Below are 16,804 nucleotides of genomic sequence, written 5' to 3'. Positions count from 1 at the left end.
TGCTGTTGTAGCTGTTACAACATTCACCTATCAAATTTCAATATGTATTGAAAAGGTGAAAGGTTTGTTGACAAAATGTTTGGTGCACTTGGTAATACACTGGACATTACACTATTTGCACGGAAATCGTTGGTGTGGTATGTGGAGTCAATGAACTGACACCATGACAAATGTGACAGTGTAGTGCATTTGGTCGTGGTTAACTAAATTCAAATTTTTGTATCTATTCTGTTCGGTGCAATGCATTACATTTTTGACAAAGTTTATTGATTGAATTTGCATTGGAACATTGTCGATTACAGTTTCACCTGAAAGATTACATCTATTCGAGTAACCATTTCCGAAAAAAATACTGCAATTCCGACAGTTTATCACAGGATATTTATTTTTCAGGCGACCCTATCTATGATTTTGCACTGGAACTGAGTAAAGAAATCTCTAAGAGTAAGTATTCATCACATTTATTAATTTTATTAATTATGTTCATAGACAAACTTTTCCAAAGAGTTTGATATTTTAACTTATAAAATAAACAAAAAGTTATTTTACGATTGTTTTATCAACTCTTGTATACAACTTGTAAAATTCTACTTTTTGCCTGCAAACCAAAAACAATTTATTTCATTAGTTTTTCTTGAAATGCCATTAGCTTTCTATTAGCATATTCTTCTTAACATAGTATTTGACTAAAAAAATTGTTTTTTTTTCAAATGTTAATAACATTTTAATTAAATTTGACCGTATTTTCATATTTCGAAGCGCAAAAATGTACTAACAAGTCTTGCTGCTATTATGCAATCTATTATAGACGAGCTTGAACGTATGAAGTTTGCAAGTCAAGCACATTGTAAAAAAGGGATGACTGAAACACAGAATGCATGCGGTTTTATCGTACAATTGTATGAAAGTGGTGCCATCGACCCCGAAGCCAATGATTTTAAAGTATTAATACATAGCTTACGTGCGGCTGAAAGAAGTGATCTTGCAAAGAAGGTGCCAGCTATTTGGGAACGTTTGAGGAAGGTGAGTAGATAATTTATATTTGCTTCAAGTTGTTCGGAGAAGATGAAATAACATGTTCGTTGTGACGATGCTTTTCACTTCCATTCTAGCAAAATAAGCAAAAGAATCAAAAGAAGCAAAAGAAGCAAAAGACTACCACTGTCACTACATAGACCATTTCACCACTGGAGATGTTCACATTATATCAGACTGGGACAAAGTGATGAATTACATGTCAAGATGAATAATCCAATATACTACAGTGTAAATGCTATTCTTCGTTATAATTACACTGTTTTAATGCTGGTTAAAATTTTCCATTATTATAATTTTTATTATCATTTCTTCTAGTTTAGGGATTCATAATTGATCAATAATACAATCAATCTCTTTATCACTCGAGTTTTCTTAGAATTTTCATTATGGAAACAATGTTGTTAACAGTTCCACTTCTTAAGGACATACAATGAGGTGATTAGTATTATACGGTCACTAATACTTTTATTTTGTTGAAAACAATTTTTACAGACACTTCAAATAAACTTAGAAATGTACAATTCTAACTATTTTCTTGGAAGGGTTTTACTGGATATTAGTAGCTTAGACAACTTTATTATTTCATTAAGACAGAGTGAAATATTGCGTTCTATATATTATAAGACATGTGTTATAATTTTTAGCATGAGTAATGAATATTTAATGTATAATAAATATTTACGCAATAGTTGAATTCTGCTTCCATTTTCATATATCGGAAGAAAGTTTACGTTGTTTTGAGTGAGTAATCTGGTGAGGACGCAATCACATTTAACAACTCAATCTGCAGCTAATAGGCAGAACAGCTGTTCTATCCGGGAAAAAAATACTATAAATCGTAAAATATTTAGTTCACTGAACTATTATTTTCTAATAACTATAAAACCAAGCGACCACGGAAATCAAAGCTGTCATCTCCCTAGTTCTGGGCGAAAACTATGTACTTATTTAATGTTATTGTTCAGCAGGCATACTGCTTAATAACTAATAAATGCCTCATGTCGGTTTCTCAACAACCTGTGTATATTAATTAGCTTATTTGCATTCTAAAAAAAATTTTGCCGGGAATACATTCTAACATACATTCAAAAAAAATATTGAAACAAGGTGCATGAATATTTCATTGCTTTGATTGACACAAATTATTTAAATAACACAGGCACAGCCTACACATATCACATACTATAAACGCTGCATGCTAGTATTTAAATAATTGTTTTAATAATGCTAAACGTAGTTTAATACAGTGCGTCGTTGTAATATGTATCATTAGACCAAATTTATACGTGAACATTTCAACAGTCCGGAACGTACAGTAATATATATATATATTTTAAATTATTTTATTTTTTATTTTAATTTCTAATAATCAAATCTTCTCAGCAAGCAGGTCTGCTGGTCCAAATCCCATTGGTAGTAGGTCATGAGGAAACTTCATGTATGTTAAGTCTGGTTTCACCATGTACAGGTCACACTCTCCAAACTAAAACACAAATTAAAATTACTAAAATATATTAAAATGTCAATGAAAGTGTTAAAGTATAAAATATTTCACAAAGACAAAATAATAAAAAAAAAGGATTCTCTAACTTGTTTCCGTAGATCCTGTGATTTCTTGTCATTTTAATTGGCAATTGGACAAAATACATTAAATTAAACAAATAGCTCGGTTAATGGAACATTTTTCTTTAGATAGTTAAATAGTCAGACACATTGAATATAAATTTGTAATATGCATTCCTGTGTTAAAGCTTGCTAGCTGCGACCATACTTAAATTAAATTCCAGTACAAAATACTCGCATGATTATATACCTGAACCATCAAGCTGTGGCTAACCATTGTTAGACAAACCAAAACTCAATAACACGAGTGAAAGCGCCGTTTATTAACAGATATCATAGAGATGATAGTGGGTGCATTTTTCAATAAAAAAGTTTTGTTATTTTTTGGAAGAGACTTTTGTTCTCAGTGAAGATACGACATTGCTAAATACACTTAACATCATTGCATAAACTATTCGTGCAATACCACGTACCTCTACTAAGAACTGTCTGCAAGGTCCACAGGGGCCTTTGAATTTGTCTTTAATGTCCCTGTAATGAATCAATCACGGTACAGTTTGAAACTGGGAAATTGAAGTACACGAATAAGGCATATTGAAATTGTTACTGCATACACTGATCAAGATAGACCTAGAAATCAAATAGTTGGTTTGAACTGACGCAAGGACTTTGATAATGAAAGTAATGAAAATAAGGAGGTCTAGAAAGTCGATACAGTTTTAGCTGTACTCATCCTACACTAACATATAAGTAGTTAAGGGTACACTATAGAGCATCTTGAGTAATTACGACTTCACAACAAAAATCCGTGCATAGATTAGCATACATTATCGTAATGACCATACAAGTAAGTCCGAATATGTATTTACATAGTTTTTGTTTTAGAGACATGCCATATTCGAAATGATGAATGATTGCACAGCCAGCCAAAGTTTGTACGACATTGGTTACGCCATCTTGGCGTCGGCGACGCTTTTAGTCGCTGGAGGGCGCCACTCATTGGAAATAGAAATGTACATTTACCAAAGGAATAGTGATTGCACCACTCATAACCGGGTTCGCCAGGTATCAACTGTATTCTTTCTTATTTAATCATTTGTCAGGCTCATAAATTATATAACATGGGTGTAGGCCATTAAAGTATAGACAACATGAAACGCCAAACTACCGGACAATGTTTTAGAAAACTTGATTACTTACGTTCCTACAGCTATGGCTTGGAATTTACGATGCCCCTCAGTGACTGCTTTGATTATAGCGTTTCTTTCGGCGCACATTGCTAGGCCGTAGCACGCGTTTTCTACATTACAGCCTACAGAAAAGGAGCGGAGCAATACCACAGTAATTGAAAGATTATTCAATATTGAAAAAATGTCATGTCCGTGCTTTTATGTAGGTGATTGAAAAACAATACCACAGTAATTGAAAGATTATTCAATATTGAAAAAATAAATCAACAAATATATTCTGTAACACATTGTTGTTTGTGTATAATATATACTACATATACATAAGGTAGCAATATTGATAAAACAATAAATGCAATTTTAACAGCATATACACCCTCTAAAAACTTGTATATAGGCGAATACGGTAGTTCATATGCCGTGCCAATAATTGCCAACGTCCAGTATCACTATTATGGGGTTTTTCCCATTCTGAAAAAGGCAGATAAAGAACACCCGACCGCAATCGTTTAGCCCACACATATGGCAACGTTTAGTGCAGTTCACAGGTCATTCACGTGTTATAAAACGTTATTAGAAAAAGTAAAAAAAAAACACAATAGCGAAATTAATCGAAAAGTAATCCCTCAAACAAACATTGGTACGGCATATGTAGTAGCGTATTCTTTCATATTAAATGTCTACTCCGGGTGCTATCTTGAAGCTTCAAACCAAACTAACAATATACTAGTTTGTTGGTATAACAAATACGAGTATTTGGGAAATATTATGGTTATATGGACACTTGGCTAGCTGATTAAAATCAGCTGCATCGCTCTGAGGCAGCACTATATACATAAGCATGTTACGTGCCAGGTAGTGATAGAGTTTTAGTTTACAGTATTTTCATTACGCATTGTTGGGTCATATTTATAATATGGATAAGAAATTTATTCATTCGAATCAATGTGCATTAAAATGCCTCCACATGGGTAAAAAATAATATGGCTTCTTCCCACTTCACTTTTTATGGATTTCTGCAGCTTCACTCTTCACATTTTATAAACAAAAATCAATTCACTTCATCATTTTTTATAACATAAATATTCTTCACTTCACTTCACTTTATATAAGCATTCAATTATTGTACTAATTAATATTACTCAGTAACTAGAAACTTTGCATTTCAGATACAATGATTTATTTCATTACAGATGTTATCAGGGTGAACAATCTTCATACTAATAAAGCACTATAGATTGTACTGCTGTGTCTGTTAGTCCCCGATTTGAATTATCAGTAGTCGAAAAACCGGCATATACATCATACCTTCTGTGCATCCAGTCATAATTCAGCTATATATTGTTTTTTGTCATTTTAAGCACATACATCTCATATTGAGGACATGATGCATGTGCAGGAGTTCATGATTGGACCAAAGATGTGTGACTACATGTATTTTATTTGTGTGACTACTGGTAAATGAGAAGCATATTATAAACCCTTTCCCTGCAAATAGACTAGTAATATCATCTTTGAAGTTCGGAAACAAATGCATACAATAGACATTTATCATGATGCAATCATTTATTTAAATTTCTTAAACATTCATAATTGTTACATAAACAAAATTTTTCATGTTACTTTCTGTTTTAAAGCTGGATGAAATGTTGTAAACATAGGGACACTATTTTAGCCATGCCGTAGTTGATTTATATTCTGAGTTGGCAAGTAATATTATCAATAATCATCAATACTTATAATAAATTTCAAAACAAGAATATGATAGTGCAATAAACTAATTCAGTGACCTGACAAGCTTAAATAGGTAGAAACTGGTTACGAACCAGTTGAGCAAGGCTAACCGAGTCGTGACCTCGATGTGGTTCGTAACCAGTCTTGTGATTGGTTGTTGACAAATGCTGAACAGGCCACGCCTCCAACTGTGCCATGCGTTCGGGCAAACCGTTAGGAATTCCTAAATGGAGTCAATTTGTGTAGTTTTCTTGATTTATTCTGCAGATATCGGTAAAATATAGGTAGGGCTTTGGCGAAATTTAAAGAAGCAACTAATATTCTTCAACCTGGTATTTTTTTTAGATTTTATTTTTCATTCCGTTCGTCTGTTTTTTCGAGTTTAAAAAATGTGAGCTGGCTGGAGCCTTCATCCCTTGTCTATTTCTTACACTAGATACCAGCCGATACCCCCCCCCCCGCTCATAGAGACTGCGTATTACAGTTGATTATAATTCCTGGGCTCCCTGTGGTCAGGCGATCGATTTTTCTCTCGCCCGATTTGCCAAATCACAGGCCCTGTCCAGTTTTACAGACCAACTCAAACACATGGCTGAGGAAATAAACAGCAAAATGGGTAAACAAAATCAGTAAACTAACCTTTTTATGCGTAGTCATGCAGTACTGTCAGTGCTCGTCAGTCGTTCCGAGCACCAGCTCGTCTGCAAAATTGTTCCGTTTTAGACTTAACAGACATGCGCAATCGCGATAGACGTCAGAGCTAGACATCTTCATTACATGCATTCTGATTGGTGTAGGGTACTTGACCGTCATTTGACAAGCGAATAAAGATGCGGGTAACATATTACGCTTTTAGTCCCTTTTATTACCAAGCAAGATTTTGTTGTGCGAAGCCGGCGATGTTCGGCAATGTATGCCATGTATGATATTTGTATCGCTTCCATATTTATAAGAAATTCACTTCAGTTTCCCAATTTTATAAAATAATCACATCGATATTCACTTTCTATAACTCAAACAGGTCAATTTTACAATTTTTATAAGATTTTCACTTCGTTTTTTTTTACAGTTTTTAAAAAGCATCACTTCGATTTTTACACCTTTTAAAGCGAGTACTTCGCACTTCGTTTTTCACCCATGTGGAGGGCCATTAAAACGAGCGAAGAATTCTGCAAAGTATGTAGTGGCTTTAGACGACCTACCAGTAGAGAGAAGATGGTAGAATGCCGTGTGTACGAAAAAAAATAGAGCAGAGCTAATTGACAGACGGAACAAGGGAATTAAGGCGAATGAGTCACCAAAAACAGGAGAATTGCAACGGACTAAATACCACGGAAGTTACATAAACAGTTCCTGATAAGTACTGTGAGTATTTACATGTGTATGCTGACTTAAAAGTGACTCTACATGACTGAAGGGCAGCGCACGCATATTGGCTTGGCGATCTTAGTATAAGATTGGAAGCCAAATTATAGCAACCAATTTCGACATTTAATGTGGCCACCTGCTTATTTACATTTGACAGCCATACCAGGAGAGCGTTTACGTATACATGCGCCGTTAAAGAAAGACATTACTGATAAACTTTGCTTAAATATGTAACACTTACAGATGTTGAACTTTCTAAATGAAAACTAAACTTAGCATAGCCATAAGCTATGGGATATATTCATTAGTATCCATAGGTGACAATGTAGGTAAATTTTATATCTATCACGAAATACAGGACAAAAACTAAATGGTTTGTTTGCTTACAAGCTTCACGCCTACTACATTAAGACCAAAAATAAACAGACTCAATATCTGAAATTGTTGCCTTCTGAAACAGATATTTTGATTTGTTCTCATTTATTCATTTATAAACATTTTCTAAATTGTTCTGTAATGTTGCATTTAAAAAAAGTGTACAACGCCGAAAAATGAATGGAATAAAAACGACCGACTTTTATCCGATATGTCACCTTAGATTAAAAAGAGCAAGAGCAAAATACTGGAGGTAAACGCATCCTAAAAACACAACAAAACTATAGATATCAAAGTAATATATTGACAGAGAGATAAAGAAAGTATTGTACATCATATATGTATTTTTCAGTTTTTTGGACCATTTTGTTTGATGGAAGAGGATTTTGTTTTTTAGCACATACCATAGAATTTCACAACATGACTTGCAGATTATACATATTGTTTTGTGTGGTAAACAATCTATACTGTTCCACATACCTATGTGTATAGGTTATGTTTACCAGTTTTGTCAATATTTAACGTTGAATATGACCTACATTGAACGCGACGTGTGTGACGCGATAGAAATGTGCAGTTGTCTTCGAATGGAAGTGTTCCTTGGACCTAATGTACTATATTTAATTTGTATACATACCTGTGAACATTGTCCCGTCCTCAGTTAGAACTGCACATCCTACTCTGAAATTGCTGTACGGGCAGTAGGCCCTCTCTTTAGCTTTATGACATTCCCTGATCAACGCCTTGAATTCCTCTGTCAATACATATATTACAAAATGACTATATATATGGGATTCACATGTCATGTATACCTAGAAAGGTTGCTGCTACTACATAATACATGATAGCGGTGGCATTGTCTACACAATGAATCTATTGTTAGCATGCATGCGTGTTATACTCCAGATAGATAACTGGTGACAATTTCCTGGTATTTTACTTAGAATAAGATAACTGGTCCAATATCATTAAAACTTAATTATTCATTGTAATTTTATATATTTTGTTTTTTGAAGTCAACACTCATCGCTGGGATATTGAGTTGAATATCACATTTTTTACAAAGTCGCTCCAAACACTAACTACTCACCAGTTATATCGCTTAGGGGATGTATACTCTATGTAGACTATAAATTGACAGCAGATCTTATAACTGAGCAAAGTTTTAATTTTGAATCTTAATCTTAATGTGTATTATAACGGTTTGGTAAGTGATTGAGGTCGACCCAGTGATTTTAATTATGAGTGCTTCTAACAGAAGTTGAAAAATTATTAAAATGAAAAAGTACAGATAATCACGTGATGTGCATTTATATTTATCAACTGATTGCCAGCCTTGTATACACTAACACGATATGAACTCATCAATCAGGTCACCAGCAAAGTCCATGTGATTCTCGTTAATTTTGGAATGGTTATCAAGCACACGCACATGTATCTCCAAGTTGTCACGTAGCAACACACTTATGTCAACATGTTGTACTGTATCTACCGATTAAACTAATGGCAAGTGTTATGACTATACATTTAGTCCAACAGAAAACAAACATAACACTTTTTACATCTTTGTGACAAACTGATCAAATGTCCAATAAACCTCGATCGTATATTCAGATTCATGACTATTATTATCAAGGAAGTTATTTCTGTCATCACGATGTTTTCCCCAGTTACCAGTTGTTGTCGCGTGTTTACATGTCATGTCAATGTCATGTTGATACCAAAAGGTTTCGGGTCACTAAAGTAAAGATTTGTCCGAGCCAACCATCCAATAGCGTTCAAACAATCAGAAACGCGCCGGGCCGAGTTCCATTGACAATGATTTCGGCCTGAGCCGAATGCGTTCAGAGGAACAAATTTGCTGTCTGGAGCCGAACTATAATAATTGCATGAACATTCGCCCGCCATTGTATTTATATAATAATAATGTTGATTTTGTTGACCAGTTTAATTATCTAGGACATAAAATAACCCGTGACCTGAAAGACGATGCGCACATTGATTGTCAGAAACGTGTATTCTGTGTGCGGACAAACATTGTGCTACGTAAATTTAACAACTGCAGCCACGAAGTCAAACCTTTGCTATTTGAAAATATTCTGTTCTAGCTTGTATTGCTGCCACTTATGGTGTATGTATGGAAAATCTACTGTTAATGACCTTCGGGTCAGTTATAATAACGCTTTTCGTAAACTGTTGGGGTACGCCCGTGACACTAGCGCAAGCACTTTCTTTGTTGAAAACCGTACAAATACATTTACCGGTTTATATAGAAAGCTAATTTAATCAAATAACCCAAGTATGTTTGTGAGCGTTTTTTTAAATAAATAATCGTCACACGGTGCCTGACTGAATTAAGACGCCATGTGCTGAATTCAATCCCATGTGAGATCTTTCCCGCCAGATTTTCAATGCTCTTTCAAAAAAGTAGACAAACCGAAAGGTTATAAATTTTAGTAGAACAGTTTAAATGTTTGCAAGAAAGTTACTGACAATTTCCAGCAGGTATGCTTCTCTTGTAGCTTCAACATATGATAAAACTGTCGTACCATACAAATGCAAATATTGAATTTCAGTCTGTTATACGGGCAGGTGGAAACATAACCAGCTTATCCATTTGAAGTCAAAAGCTATTTATATGTGTGTTCACTTCGCTTGAATCGCATGTGTGGAAAGATATTTTAAAAATGCAACACGAAAAAAAAAACATTTTTTTTTACTTAAAGCGGCGGATTCGTCACTGACGCATGCGTCAGGTAGCCATAGCGTGTCATTGTTTACAAACAAACGTCTACCCATGAGCCTTTAGCAAGGCTCACGGTTGCACGACTTTTGGCCACGATTTTGTCGTGGCATGTCATGCCATTTTTGGGCACGTACTGGGAAGCTCCCGCACTGTTCACGAATAGTTTATAGTGTCACGAATAGTGTCCATCAATGTACACATTGAAACGAACTGGCAAGACGTGTTCACGCATAGTTTACGCACTTCCCGCATTGGCACAACGAGTTTGCGCAATTCGGACTGTGTCGTGCCGACTTGGGCGCGCCATATAAAAGGGGGGCCTTCCTAACCCCTTGTTATTTTTGGATTGGCTTTGTTTTTGGCACGTTGTCTCCGTGAAATAAATTGTATGATAGCTGGCGATCTCTGGAATGGCGAGCAGTGTCCATGAAGCCCTAAAAATTTTCCTTCACCGACGCGAGCGTCACTGTCGCGCAGTAGTAAACTGCTCCTGCCACGCGCAAACTGTTCGCGAAGTGCATAAACTAGTCGTGAACTGCTCGTGCCATCAATATGTTAAGTACACGTGATCGTGTCAGTGAGAAGGCACCAATTCGTGAACATGTCGCGAACTATTCGTGGCAGTTCGTGACAGTCGTGGCATGGCGCGCACTGCCAAGCAGTGGCACGCATCGTCCCGAGTTTACGACCAGTTTGCACATAGTTCGCGACTCGGTCGCTTAATTTTGTTGTGACCAACATTTTGAACATTTCAAAATTCTCGTCCCAACATGGCACGCATTCACGACGGGTTTACGCACACTTCACGCCAGTTTAAAACTAGATTGCGCACTGGCACGACTCGAGTCAGTCTTGCCTTGGCGTTCTTAGCGTGTGTTGTGCGCAGGTGACGACCCTCCCGCTTTAATTATTTAACGAAAATATGGAGCAAAAAATGTATTTGAAGTTAAGGACAACAAATACATATAAGTTGATTATAATAATTATTTTAACTACTGGGAAAAGACAATATGAATTCTAACCATTGATGTGTATCCCATTCTTTCAAACATGTCAATATTAGAATGAACAACGCATATGCAATGCTGAACTAATTATGCTGATTATGGTAGGTACATGCCACAACATTTTCACAGACACGTTAAAAATGTCAGATTTGTGTCAATAGTACCTTCATACTATTGGCTAAACACTTAAGGATGCGGTAGAGTTATTTTCGTGAATTTTGCTTTTTTTGTTACTGATCAAAATTAAAACTGAAACACATCTAGAATACCTTTTTTTTTTAAATAAGAAAAACTACTTGTATAACGGGATACTGTACACTTTGTTTCTGAGATAAAAGTCTGGACGCAAACAATAACATTGACTTATTGCGTAATTTGAATAATCCCTTCAGGACGGAAACAGAGCACACTGAAGACGACGCGGTCATATCAACTCCGGCTCTAGCCCTGAGTACAGTCCTGTAGTTTGGCCTTCTTCCTCTGATCCTTCGGCCCCCACAGTCCTGAGAAGTCACATAGACCGAGGATTCAACACCCACCTACAAATTTATGGCGGAAAACCGTTCTGCAGTTTTCATGATTGTAACCAGCTAAAACATCTATCGACCAATCTAGCGTTCACAAATACTTTTTTGTGGCCGAAAAATGAACCTACAATACTGGAACGTTGGCGAAAGCTAGTTTTACGCAACGAAACAACGTTTTGTTAATAAATACGTCAAGAACAAGATGGCGGCGTATATTTTCGGTTGACGTTGGAAAATGTCAATTTGATCGACCCATGGAACTATAAACCCCAGGAAGAACAACGAAACTAAGAGGATTAAAAAAACTTTGTCTTACAGTGCTTTCGCTTTTGTTTCCACAACATTAGTCATACTCAATGTTAGTTGCCGCCGATACGCCCGTATCAACCGCTTTGCTGGAAACGGAAAACTTGAAAAAAATATTTCATATCTTCGTAGTAAAATATTTCGTTCACTACGCATGCGCAAACAAGTCGGTCTGCAGGATGACCTTCAGTGTACCGGAAATCATGCAACGGGTCGGAGTTTTAGCGAGTTTTCATAATTTTCAATGTCGTTTTTAGATTATTTCTTGTTGTTTTTCAACCCTCGAAAAAATAAGGTTGCGAATGTTTGCGAAACATGGGGTTTGGTATGCTGTTTGTTGTCGAGATGTCCCGACTTATTCCGTGTTTCCCTTCGATCGCCAGAAGTGGCAATGTGTTTTTTTTTCCCGTTGAATGTCGCTCATTTATCGGTGTTTTTGTCTTGGCGCCATTGTTTTTTTATGCTATAACCGAAACAACTCGATCACGTGATCCCCGAAGTCGCCCGATTGACTCCGAAAATGACCGATAGTCGGAGATACACGTTCATTTGTGTAAATCGGCTTATTTTTTAATGCAACGAAATAAACAGTCAAAATAAACATTCGTCATCCCGGCAACTATCATAGTTCAAAGGAAACGACGTGGTTGTTCTTCCTGGGGTTTATAGTTCCATGATCGACCCTAGTGGGAACTCTTATGTAATTTCGCTTCCAGTTAGGGTATTTAGAATAGTTGGACGTATCGACCTGCTTAATTTTTAACTGCAAAGCTGAATGCCTCTTAAATCGCCCGATGCACTCCTTCACAATAGTGTCGAATCCTCGGTCTATGCGACTTCTCAGGACTGTGGGGCCGAATGATCAGCGGAAGGAGGCCAACCTACAGGACTGTACTCACGGCTACTCCGGCTCCCGATCAATCACTGCGAACTTACGAAATCTCCAGTTCTACTACGACTGCTGCATCTTTTCGTTGTTTCGAAGATTTATCATGACACAAAAAAGAGGCCTCCAAGGAAAAACTAAAAACGCAGTTTAGAGGAAGCGAAACTTTACCTATAACAGAAACGCATTGCCGACAGTACAATGGGGTTCACACTTCAAGTTTGAGTATTCAAACCAAGAGGGTAAAATTTCGTCAGCAAAACATGATCAATTTCCATCTACCAAAAAGTCGGGCAGACAATTTAATATCAACCGAAAATCGGTATATTGGTCGGACGAGCAGTTGTGAGAGGTCGGCGAGGTTTGAAAAAACCAGTGTCTTGTGTGAGATTGCCGCCGGGCCACCCATCCACAAAGGTCCGTACAAGAACGCTGTTTCCGAAGTTGTGGTGGAAGCCGAGTGTCAGCTAGAACAAGACATAACGTCGGATGTTGTTGAGTTAATTAGCACTAGGGGTTGGCGTTTAGGCATGTCGACCTCTTTTTCCGGTTACTAAGCAAGCGTTTGTATAAACATAGACCTTAGAATCTCATTCTAAGGTCTATGGTATAACCATGGAACTATATGGTATAACAGACCACGCTTTGCAAGTAAACATGATTTGAATATATAATGAGATGACGTCATTTATCTCTCTAACTGTTCAACGTTATGCCGGGCCGCTGTGTACTGTAACAACTTCGCTTCTTTTTAGAGAAATACGGGCCCAACACTTTATAGTTTTAGATTTTAATACTGCAAGGCTATTAAGTGACTCCATAATATGTGTTTTGTTGTAAAAATCAGTCAATCTGATGCTTTAAATGTCCAAAATTAGCGCAACGTGACAAATGTTTTGTTTTTTTGCGTTTTCAGGCAGAAGAAATCTGACGCCATAGAGGTAATTCAAGTGAGTTGTGCGTCGTCAGAAATTGACCTACCTTCATGAAATTCACACACATTGATAACGTATTGGTACAGAATAAAACCCTTGAAGCATTTTTTGATAACTTCTCGCAATAAAAAATAAAAGGCTTTTAAATTCCTTGTCTATGGGTGAAATAACAAAAAAATATAAATTGATGTAATTGTAAACAAATATGCGATCCATGTTCTAACACTCTCGAGGCATTGACGGTGCTGATGCTGCCTTGATTTTTCAGCTTTCTTTTTTTACAAAACCCCTACGGTTTTTATACAAAACTCATTTTTATTCAAAATAACACATCTAGGTTTACTTAGTAATCACGTGACTAATTCGTGATACATGTCGCAGATCATTTTTTTCAAAAAGCCAGGAACAAGGGCTTCAAGAAAATATATAATTTGCTATGCCTCAAAACACTTTTCCCCATTTACTTTTTAGAGTATGATAACTCTACCGCATCCTTAATTAAAATAACACACATAAGGACAGATATTAAGAATATATATGAGATATTATTGAGATTCGAATATATTAAACGATTGAATAAATGTTCTAATAAATTGTCATATCGTTCAATTGAGTGTGCCTGTCCCAGAGTACCTGCAGGACCCGGAAGGGCTGGCAAACGGAACATACCATTTTCACTTTGGAATGTACGTGTCGACAGACACATTTATTTTGTTGGCATTATAATTAACGACACTGTATAACAAGAATAAAACAATATTACAATAATGACAGAATATTTTACGTTCTTTTGCTACTAAAACGACTCTATTTGCTAAATTCTCCGTTCAATGATAATGGTATGACCCAGCACTTTGAAACCTGACACCAAAGCTAAAAGTTCATTCTGCTGAACAGTCGCTTTGTTGACTGATTTCAACATACGTTCACGTAACAATATAGCACCAAATGTGAATGCGGCAACTATATTTTACTTGCAAGAAAAAAAAGAGTCTGAAATGAACTCTCCGATACACAGAAAACACATCAAATATCCTTGCCTTACGTTTGTAGGGGTATATTGTTTTAGCATTTTGTTTGTTTGAAATAGATAACAAATTCCTATCATATTGCAAGGGTCATGGGGGACAGAGGAATCAAAGTGATCATTTCGTCAAGATGCTTGGGGCTACACATGTTATCGCACATTTGCAACGCTCTATGTTTGATGAACAGTGAAGGCTGCCAATATGTATATATATATATGGGCCAATATATATATATAACATCGATATTTTTATATGTTTCACCAATTTATCTTTTTTATACACTCCCATAACCTTATTTGAAAAATAAAAACATTTGTTGTACACATTTAAGGCACTGCATGTAAGTATGCATTTAGGCGATATATCATAACATAACCTCATGTATCACACTTTAGTCACGTGTTGTGTGCTTACTACAACTGTAACCATTTTCCAGTCAGTAAGGTCAATTTATGTAGACCAACGTCTGCCAGGTTTGGTGCGTTAATCTGACGTGTAATGATTTTTGAGTTATGCCACTGGACTATTGGTCAAGCATTACAGTAATTCATATGAATATTGGGGCATTAAAACTCAGAAGTAAAACATACTTACTTGACGACTCCATGATTTACATAAGCTTGCAGAATGTGGCACACGACCAGACCCCAGTTTACTCCTTAGGTTATTGATTATTCGATGTATTCAGAATATGGGTGATCGTCTCCCTCTTCAATCGCTACAGCGGCAGTTCGTCTCAGCATATATGCAAGCGATAAAACGAGCTGAATAAAAACATTTGTTGTACACATTTAAGGCACTGCATGTAAGTATGCATTTAGGCGATATATCATAACATAACCTCATGTATCACACTTTAGTCACGTGTTGTGTGCTTACTACAACTGTAACCATTTTCCAGTCAGTAAGGTCAATTTATGTAGACCAACGTCTGCCAGGTTTGGTGCGTTAATCTGACGTGTAATGATTTTTGAGTTATGCCACTGGACTATTGGTCAAGCATTACAGTAATTCATATGAATATTGGGGCATTAAAACTCAGAAGTAAAACATACTTACTTGACGACTCCATGATTTACATAAGCTTGCAGAATGTGGCACACGACCAGACCCCAGTTTACTCCTTAGGTTATTGATTATTCGATGTATTCAGAATATGGGTGATCGTCTCCCTCTTCAATCGCTACAGCGGCAGTTCGTCTCAGCATATATGCAAGCGATAAAACGAGCTGAATATTTTTTTATATTTTTTTACGATTTTTGTTTGATTGACGGACGAACGGAATGAGATTTTTATTGCATATCACCGTACATCTAAGCTGTGTTAAGTTTAATATAACATAATAACACAAATATACATTCAATCAAATAATTTAGAAAATGCAATCGCAAAACGGTGACAAAACGGAAATAATAATGTAACAGCAGTATACGTGCTACTAATAAAGTGAAGTGAATGCTTTTTTGCGAACTTCGTTTACGGGGTCCGGTTTTATTTATTAACCGAGCGGAGCGGGTCGCCTATCAGCCTACCTGCTTGTCTAAAGTTTTGTTTTTCTAACGGCATTGAACAAATAAACTAGATATACTTGAGTAGGATGACCCGCCCTCTGTTTGTGGAAGAGTCCACCGAGATAACATGTTTAGCATAACAAAGCATTTGAATTAATGAAATGAATATGACGTCATGTTGACGGCCATTGCAATGGATATTCGCATTCACTTACGGATTTTCGCCGATTTCACCCTCCACGCAGTTTGTTTTAGTAAATAAAAATGACAAATTGTTGCGCAACCTCAATACCAATCAAATATCACAATTTCACAAAAGACAAAAATATGTTGTTTTAAGACAAACATCCAGGTAAATTTGATTTTTGTTGTTTTCTCAGGTCACACATCTGCACTATTTTGAACTTTTCAAGAAAAAGTTGGCGGTACTTCCTCTCGCAGTACGCGTTTGAAATTAACACCAAATATTGTCAGGGTATCAAACAATAAAAGTTTGACGGGGAGAATTTTTCTGCCATTTTGTATTGTTTTAAAGAAATAATTAGTATTTATGATAATTATTAGGAAATAAATCACATACAAACGTTCATCG

The 16,804-nt window shown here is 36.2% G+C and overlaps 1 protein-coding gene across 1 annotated transcript; it reads right to left on the bottom strand.

Moving 5' to 3' along the window:
* Positions 1-2,237: 2,237 nt before the first annotated feature.
* On the bottom strand, positions 2,238-15,882 carry LOC102801840 (cytidine deaminase-like). Its single transcript, XM_006811630.3, has 6 exons — positions 15,760-15,882; positions 15,295-15,464; positions 7,903-8,019; positions 3,802-3,913; positions 3,075-3,132; positions 2,238-2,521 (listed from the first exon to the last, which is right to left on the bottom strand). Exons 2-6 carry the CDS (start codon positions 15,305-15,307, stop codon positions 2,408-2,410), a joined length of 414 nt encoding a protein of 137 aa, XP_006811693.1. The 5' UTR covers positions 15,308-15,464; positions 15,760-15,882; the 3' UTR covers positions 2,238-2,407.
* Positions 15,883-16,804: the final 922 nt, after the last annotated feature.

The sequence above is a fragment of the Saccoglossus kowalevskii genome, chromosome 16, assembly GCF_978046115.1.
Source record: "Saccoglossus kowalevskii chromosome 16, keSacKowa6.1, whole genome shotgun sequence".
In the NCBI taxonomy this organism is placed as follows: Eukaryota; Metazoa; Hemichordata; class Enteropneusta; family Harrimaniidae; genus Saccoglossus; species Saccoglossus kowalevskii.
Note: the sequence above shows the minus strand (reverse complement) of the source record. Positions and strands in the feature narration are given on the sequence as shown.